This window comes from Oncorhynchus kisutch, linkage group LG28 (assembly GCF_002021735.2).
Source record: "Oncorhynchus kisutch isolate 150728-3 linkage group LG28, Okis_V2, whole genome shotgun sequence".
NCBI lineage: Eukaryota > Metazoa > Chordata > Actinopteri > Salmoniformes > Salmonidae > Oncorhynchus > Oncorhynchus kisutch.
Window position 1 is genome coordinate 25505275 of NC_034201.2, and position 9517 is coordinate 25514791.

Here is a 9517-nt window from a genome sequence, read left to right on the forward strand (position 1 = left end):
GTATTGTGTGTAGATTGAGGATTTAAAATTTTACAAAATTAAAATAAGGCTGTAACGTAACAAAATATAGAAAAAGTCAAGGGGTCTGAATATTTTTCGAAAGCACTGTAGCAATGGGTAGACCTACTTTCAATTACATCAACTGTGCGTAGTGATGCTTATTTTAATTTATCTCAACGAAACAATTCATTCATAGGCTCTTGTATAATTACCATTTAACATACATTTTGTAAATGCCTGGTCATTTCTGTGCCACCAAAATGCCACTTAAAACACACATACACACACAGAATTGGGCAGAGGCTGAATAAAACGAGGGTAAGGAGAGTACATGGTGTTTTGTAGATTTATTATGGCCCAGTTCTCATACCTTTCAACCGGTAAATAAATATATATACTATATTTGTAAACGCATATAGCCTTTATACATTGTAGTAAAGGGGCCCTCTTGAATTTAGTTAGGAAGAATAACAAACTTGCTCATGATACAATACTGTCTGCTCTGCTGGCCTATGACAATCCAATGTGCATACACTATTTCACGGTATTTTTACCTGCCGTCACTCAGCAGAGGTAGAACAAAAGTATTATGCAACTTTCCTTATTATCTTCACGCTCGTGTAGCCTATACTGGCTGCAAACCGTATTGTTCCTTATCCGTAGGTGTATTGCAGATCAGTGTATTCTGTATACTATAACTATAATATTTAAAGCTGAGAAAATAAACAGACTTTTCTGACCTTCGGCACCGCACAAAGACCTACATACAGTACCGGTACATATTTCATGATTTTGCGCACACACTTGCGCAAAAGCCAAGTGAATGTGAAACTGAAAGTGGGCTACACAGCTGACCGCTAAATAATACACAAGCCAGATAAAAATGCAGAATTTGCATTAACTAATGTGCATCTTGTCACTACATTTAGCAAAATGCAGAAGAACATTTAGCCTAGTTTTATAGCCTGAATAAAGTAAACTATTGCTTAATCATAAATGTACAATAAAAATACACGATTTAAAAGACCGGGTGCAATGTCCAACCCATCTGAGACGTAAAGTCTATGGCCAAGACTGCGCCTCTAATGTAGGCCTGAGCAAAAAGTAACAATATACCTATAGCTAAGTAACCTAGTGATGCAAGGCCAATATGAACTGTGAATATTATCACGGTTAGTATGAGGTTTACATTGTAGCAGCATTTTATAATTTGTCGAGCTATCTGGAGACTGGAACATTTGATCTACACACATTTCTTGTTGGGCTAATATTATTCTTAGTCTATATCAAAAAATTTTTTTAAGGTTTGTGTTGTTTTCTGTATAAAATCACGTTTGCCATTGGTTAGTCTCTGTGTATACCGTAATTTACGCATTTTATGAATCCTTGAAAGGATATACGCTACGAATTTAACGTAGGCTAAGCAACCCACTGTAGGATAGAGTAGTCCACAGAACAGACGTTCAGTGGGCGTAGCAGTTTGAGGTTCTCGCTGTGCGCAACGTGGGCTTCTCCAAGCTACCGTATTGCAATATGTCAGAGAGCGTTAGTAGGAGTTCAAGAAAAGTAGATAAGGTAGACTAGCTCATACCATATTGTAAATGTCCGTCCCTATCAACTGACAGGTCCCACCCTAGGTTGATGACAGTGTTGTCCCCTCACAAGAAAACCTGGATTGTGCTTTATCCTTGGCGATTGGATTGGTTTGAGTTCACCTGACTCACACTCGCAGACCTGGTGTGTGTGCATGCAGCATTATGGATCCGACGAGGCTTCTAACGGAGAACGACCGCCGCTCTCTTTCAACAACTCCAGCCCGTTACCCGTGGCTCCTTCACGGGTAAGGAGGTTCGCTCAGGAGAGGCGAGCGCTCCCTCAGCCGAGAGTGATGGTGGTATTCTCGGCCGCAAATGAGATTGATAAACCAGGCGATGCAATGTCGAGTTCGGACTCTGCGGAGGATGATTTCCGAAAGCCAGCCACCCCCGCACCGAACCTAAATCTAGGCAAGTCTCTTCGTACCACCTTTAACGAATCTCCATCTCCAGAGGTAAGGACGAAATGGGCGTTTGTTGTTGTTTATTCTAGGAACGTTGTGGGGATTAAATGGGTTTAGGATGTGAGTGCAGTGGTGGCCATGGATATATGAACTGTCAAACGTCGCTATCGCTGAGAATCTCCTCTTTATCTTTGCACCTAGTCTATGAATTTCAGCATTATTTCGACCGTTTCTTTCCCACGCGTTCCACCTCTGTAAATGATATGCCATGGATCAATCTCCATAGGCAAGAGATGCATAAACCATGCAGTTCTTCTTCCAGTGTGATCTTTACCCTGATTGGTTCACCACCCACACAGAGGGCTGGCTCCTTGTCCCAATTGGCTCTTATCACATGGCTGTTATTATCTGTCACAGTCCCTCGCTGGGATTGACCTTCTTTACTCGTGTCGAGGGAAGCCCTTGCCTACAGTGTCATGTCCAGTGACCGTCACTTGTGTTGTTGGGCCCAATGTGTCCTGTCAAGATCTGCCCTGTGATTAGTATATTATCCTCAGTAATCCCATCCTGTTATTGCTGGTGTTATTATGCTACTGTGGAGCAACTGCAGAGGAGGATTAGAGGGAAACAAAAGACAATGACATTATAATTATTTATTGTACATGTCACAGGAATATTGCTGTAATGCTATACAAAAGTAATACAAAATAATAATATGATTATGGCGTCAAGAATGCAATATGAATTAAATATATACACATTTTTTTAAACAAAAATACATGTACTGTATTTTATGCACAGATTTTCCAAATTGGATAATGCACTTTTTCCTGATTTTTACCCAATCACCTGTAGTTTCCTGAGGTTATTTCTCTCAACGTGGGTGGGACCTACTTCACCACCCGCCTGTCCACTTTACGGCGCTATGAGGACACCATGCTCGCCGCCATGTTTAGTGGACGCCATCACATCCCACGTGATGCTGAAGGTCGCTTCTTCATTGACCGGGATGGGGCATATTTCGGGTGAGCTCTCTTTAAATAGCCAGCAGCAAACTAATAATAGTGAATGAGCATGCCAGTCCCTTATTCTACAACACTTTTGACATGAAACCGCCATTGAATGAACAGATTGAGGATAGTGGATGCAATTTTAACAAAAAACAACACGTGTGTTTGTATGTCCCTTGTATAGGGATATCCTGAACTTCCTGCGCGAGGGTGAACTACCTCAGAGGGATCGTGTGAGGTCAGTACACAGGGAGGCCCAGTACTATGCTATTGGTCCCCTGTTGGACAGCCTGGAGGACACTCAGCCACTCACAGGAGAGAAAGTCCGCCAGGCCTTCCTCGACCTCCTGCCCTACTACAAGGGTAACCAACACAATAATCTCACAAACTGAATCTATCTGGGTCAACCTTATTACAGATAGTAATGTCGCAACAACATGCTTAAGTTTATGTGACATTGACTATTTAAGTTATTTCTATATTCAAAGTTTATACTTCAATAAAGTAGAAATGTGTCAATTAACTCCTTTCGAAAAGTTAGAACTGGAGTGAAGTTAGTTATCCCTTGTTTTGTTTCCAGATAATCTGGAGCGCATCGTGGAGATTGCCAAACTGCGGGCCATGCAGAGGAAGGCTCGCTTCGCCAAGCTGAAGATTTGCGTGTACAAGGAGGAGATGCCCATCACGCCGTACGAGCGGCCGCTCTTCAATTCGTTGCGCTTTGAGCGCACGGAGAGTGAGGCCAAGCTGTTTGAGCACCACTGTGAGGTGGACGTGTCGTTCGGGCCCTGGGAGGCTGTGGCGGACGTTTACGACCTGCTCCACTGCATCGTCAGTGACCTGGCGGAGCGTGGGATCACCGCCGACCAGCAATGCATCGGTGTCTGTGACAAACATCTCATCAACCACTACTACTGCAAGAGGCCCATCTACGAGTTCAAGATCACATGGTGGTAAAGCAGGAGGACAAAAGATCTTGCTGTCTGAGTTGTGAGGCGGACTCCTGTCGTGTTATGCCAACTGATCTCCTTCCTGGTCCCTCAGGATGAGCGAGAATATGGGTAGTCAGTGTTATTCTCCCTTTTCTAGAACTGAAACCTATGAAGTGCTGAGTTTATAGAAAGGAGGGAGTCTGGCTTTTGTGCTTCTGTTTCCTAACTCAATTGTTGTGACCAATGTTTCCTTTGTGTTGATTTTTTTAACAGTATTTACCTAGGGTCTCATTGGCTGCTTCTTATTTTTTACTTGTTAAACTCTGGGAGTTTTTGTTCTCATCCAACCTTGTAGATCGGCCAAGGTTTTTCAGAAAAGGGTCAAGTTAATCTCATATTGTGATTCCAGTGTTGTCTGTCCCTTTGTCTTCATTCCTACTTATGCTGTTATGCATTCTACGTTGTGCGTTTCTGTGGTAACCACTTTGTTGGTCGCGAGAGAAACTGGATGCAATTATGCAAGCTGGGGAAATATTGTTAAAGTACTGTATATAGCTACATGTAAATGTATATTTTGTTACTGATGCTGGTCTTTGATTTATACATTATATTTTCTGTCACTTACTCTCCCGTAAAGATTTAGAAGTCCTAGATTAGAGATACCAGTAAGTGTCGATCTTTGCTCAACAGTCTGTGATCAGCATGGCTTTGGAAAGTCATAATTTTTTTACCATTACAGTTTTAGAGACCCAAAGGAAATTAGAGAGTTGAAAATCAAATAGTTTAAAGGGGCATGGTCAAAGTTATTTTACTTCAGTTTCCTCTTGATGGATCCCATATGTTCTTTTAACTGGAAATGTTTATCTGGCAGTTGAAAATGGTGCATGTGCTTCCTGTAAGTAAAATCTTACTGCCCCAGAATTTCTCTCTGAAGGGGTTTCTATAGATGAAGGAAAATGTTTAATGTGCTGCTAAAGGTAATTTACACTTAAAAAGCTAAGAACACGACATATACACCACATGGCCAAAAGTATGTGGACACACCTTCAAATTAGTGGATTCTGCCATTTCAGCCACACCCGTTGCTGACAGGTGTATAAAATCGAGCACACAGACATGCAATCGCTATAGACCAACATTGGCAGTAGAATGGCACGTTCTGAAGAGGTCAGTGACTTTCAACGTAACCATCATAGGATGCCACCTTTCCAATAAGTCACTTTGTCAAATTTCTGCCCTGCTAGAGCTGCCCCGGTCAACTGTAAGTGCTGTTATTGTGAAGTGGAAACAAGTGGTAGGCCACACAAGCTCATAGAACGGGACCACCGACTGCTGAAGCGTGTAAAAATCGTCTGTCCTCAGTTGCAACACTCGCTACCGAGTTCCAAACTTCCTCTGGACGCAACGTTAGCACAATAACTGTTCGTTAGGAGCTTCATGAAATGGGTTTCCATGGCCGAGTTGTCACACACAAGCCTAAGATCATCACCATGCGCAATGCCAAGCGTTGGCTGGAGTGGTGTAAAGCTTGCCACCATTGGACTCTGGAGCAGTGGAAACGTGTTCTCTGGAGGGATGAATCACACTTCACCATCAGGCAGTCTAAAGAATGAATATGGGTTGGGCGGATGCCAGGAGAACGCTACCTGCCGCAATGCATAGTGCCAACTGTAAAGTTTGGTGGAGGAGGAATAATGGTCTGGGGCTGTTTTTCATGGTTCAGGCTAAGCCCCTTAGTTCCAGTGAAGGGGAAATGTTAGTGTATAGCGTACAATGACATTCTAGAAAATTCTGTGCTTCCAACTTTGTGGCAACAGTTTGGGGACGGCCCATTCCTGTTTCAGCATGACAATGCCCCCTGCACAAAGCAAGGTCTATACAGAAATGGTTTGTCGAGATTGGTGTGGAAGAACTTGGCCTGCACAGAGCCCTGACCTCAACCCTATCGAACACCTTTGGGATGAATTGGAACGCCGACATCGAGCCAGGCCTAATTGCCCAACATCAGTGCCCGTCCTCACTAATGCTCTTGTGGCTGAATGGAAGCAAGTCCCCGCAGCAATGTTCCAACATCTAGTAGAAAGCCTTTCTAGAAGAGTGGAGGCTGTTATAGCAGCAAAGGTGGGACCAACTCCATGTTAATGCCCATGATTTTGGAATGAGGAGTTTGACGAGCAGGTGTCCATATACTTTTGCCATGTATGTGGTGACATCCATCTTTGGGTCTTTGGCGTTAGAACTTTATAGCTCGAACTGCTTCTATCTGCATTTTTGTCTAAATTGAGTTTTTGACATAGCTTTGTTCAATGTTCTCTACCTATATAGTACTCAAAGTTCCGAACTCTCATTGGTTTGAATGGTATCAGCAATTTTATCTTGTATTCTTTCGAAATTAACAACATGAATTGTGGTATTTTAAATACCAATTATCTCAATCGTGTTTTTGCAGATAGTCCCAAGGTCTCGAGTTGAGAATTTAGCAGATTTTTGATGATACTGTATATTTGCCATTATATGGACATATGCTTCAACAATTCCATCTTCTTTTGCAGTATGACATAGATTAGTCATTCAAGTTTCATATGATAATTTTATATGACATGGTATTTCTACGGATTAAATAAATTCAGCTTAAGTGCCTTTTCCTAAGGGCAACTGTTTCACTTACATGGAGCTTAAACCAGGAAACCACACAATATTTTTTTCTAATCAAGGACAACTGCAGTGACACTATTGTCACCTCCCCCGTGGGTTAGTTCTGTTTTCTTTTTTGTTCCCTGTGTTGTTTAGTTAATTAATATTAGATTTATACAGATGTCAGATTGATATGTCCATTCAATTACCTTTTCATAGAGTAGGCTACACGTTCTTGTTTTAGAGGGCTCAGGATCAAAATGATTGTGTGCAATGTTTGTGAATCCATGACTTGGTTTTCAGAATGAAATACAGTAATGTAGTGTTGTAAATGTATGTCCAGCTAGGTTCTTCTGGGAATAGGCCAATTAACGCTTTATAACAGAACAGACAACACATTACTGTATGCCCAGGCACCTTGGTTTTTCCAATATAGGCCCATTAATGGGGCGGCAGGGTAGTGGTTAGAGCATTGGACTTGTAACCGGAAGGTTGCAAGTTCAAACCCCTGAGCTGACAAGGTACAAATCTGTCGTTCTGCCCCTGAACAGGCAGTTAACCCACTGTTCCTAGGCCGTCATTGAAAATAAGAATTTGTTCTTAACTGACTTGCCTGGTTAAATAAAGGTAAAAATAAATTATAACAGAACAGACAACACATTACTGTATGTCCAGGCAGCTTGGTTTTTCCATTATAGGCCCATTAATGCTTTATAACAGAACAGACAACACATTACTGTATGTCCAGGCAGCTTGGTTTTTCCATTATATGCCTATTAATGCTTTATAACAGAACAAATAACACATTAATGTATGTCCACAGTTTGGTTGTTCCGGTATAGGCCTATTAATGCTTTATAACAGACCAAACAATACAGTATGTTATTACTGGGTGTCAGTCAGGTGGATCAAGGTGGATAGTATTTTTTTACTTGTTTTGTGCTATTGATGTCATGTTACACAGGTCTCTAAGTTTGGCTTGGATAATGTGACTTTATTTTCCTTCTGTTTAACTCTATGATACTAGGCTGAGTGATTGACAACAAGTGTTAAGAGTTGCTACTTTCTTACTGTTGGGTGTCAATTGATTGGATTTTTGTCAATTTTTATGAAGCTTGTCACAGATAGAGCCTTTAATCTTTTAAAATAGAATTGCAGGGATGGTTTGGGGGTTAGAATACAATTGTATTTATTTATTTCAGTATTTTAGGCAACTTAGACTTGAGGAACATTCCTTGCACCTTATTGAAGTGTCTCCCTTGGCTGGTGAATGTCTTTTGCAGATTCCATAGCTGGCCCATGTCTAGGCTGCTCGTGGCATGGGAAAGTTGGAAAAACAATGCACAGCTTGACAAGTGGCCTAATTTTTCAAGAATAATATCTTGCTTTATCTTACATATTGCATTATTTGTTGTAAGGGTATGCTCTATTGTGCTAATACTAAGTCATATTTTTTGTTTTTATAACAAGGTACAAATACAGTTTGCCTTAGTCTGTATAAAATGATCAGTCTCTGTAGTCGTGTTTTCTTCTTCCCCGGCTGGATAATGTTATGCATGCAATGTGCCAATGGTTCAAGTGGCCAAGTACAGTACTTCCATGAAATTAACCAAGCAACCTACCAAATAACTCCAGTTTCCTCAATTGAAAACATGTGAACGGAGACCTGGGATAAGTTGCTGATCTATCATTGAAACCAGGCTCATTTGTCAAATTCATCAATGCAACAATTTGGCACCAACACAACTAGACAATTTTTTTGATTGACCACATTATGGGCAGGGTATAATCTCTAGAAGTTTGTTGTCTTATGCACATCCTTACAAAAATAGGTGCTGAGCTAATAAAGAATAGTAGTAAAGAACAAGAAGGCCTGCACACTGTTAAAGATCTGTTTTGGATCAAAATGTTGTCAATAAAGAGGTGAATTGGGAGCTTTAACATTTTGTGAACATTTTGTGTGCAGGCCTTCTTATTCTTTACCAGAATGCCATCTCTCCCTCCACTTCTTGGCATGGATCTGTGTCTTATTAATCATAAGCCTAATAATATATAGCTTCAAGATGCAGCTCTTGTATATAACAAAATATTCCACATAGTTGGTATACTTACTGAGGAATTATAATGGTTGAAGGCATTTAGGGTCAGGGTAAAAATAAACAATGAATTACATGAATGTTACTGCACTCCACCATTCCAGTCGGTATTAGAATGCCTGCCTGTGGGGGAAACAACATGTGGTTACCCCCATTGACTTTCACACGCAATTTTCTTGTTGACTGCTTGTTTAAGTCAACATGTCTAAAGATTCCTTTTAAACATTGCCTACCCCAGAGCATTCTCACTACTTCGGAAAATGTAATAGGGCTTCCTTCATGCCCCTTTTCATGATGGTGCTAGCAGCCATGTGGGTGAGCGTTAGCTACCAACCCAAACAAATTATCTAGCCAAGAGACCAACAACATGGAATATACAAGTAGTTGGTGGAGATACAAATGGACTACACTAAACAAGTTATATGTCTTAGCTAATTCTGATTAAATGCTTTACACTATCTGTAGCCTACTGGATACTATAATAGCCTGAAATCACAGAGCTCTTGTCCCAGGCTCTATTTCACTACATTTATTTATATTTTTAGACGTATTTAACAAGGCAAGTCAGTTATGAACTAATTCTTATTTAACATTGACAGCCTACGCCAGAGAAACCCGAACGACGCTGGGTCAATTGTGTGCCACCCTATGGGACTCCCAAACACGACCGGTTGTGATACAGCATGGATTCGAACCAGGGTGTCTGTAATGACAGAGATGCAGTGCTTAGACCGCTGCGCCACTCGGAAGCTTTGCGATGCATACGTCGCGATGTTTGATCTGGTTACATGTAAATTGAACAACAGTAATTTCCGGCATGTTTTGTTATGTCTGTGTAACTAAAAA

The 9517-nt window shown here is 41.1% G+C and overlaps 1 protein-coding gene across 1 annotated transcript; it reads left to right on the forward strand.

Moving 5' to 3' along the window:
- The first annotated feature begins 1408 nt into the window (after window positions 1–1408).
- kctd7 (potassium channel tetramerization domain containing 7) lies at window positions 1409–8081 on the forward strand. Its single transcript, XM_020464615.2, has 4 exons — window positions 1409–2050; window positions 2855–3024; window positions 3194–3372; window positions 3590–8081. Exons 1-4 carry the CDS (start codon window positions 1748–1750, stop codon window positions 3964–3966), a joined length of 1029 nt encoding a protein of 342 aa, XP_020320204.1. The 5' UTR covers window positions 1409–1747; the 3' UTR covers window positions 3967–8081.
- The last annotated feature ends 1436 nt before the right edge of the window (window positions 8082–9517 follow it).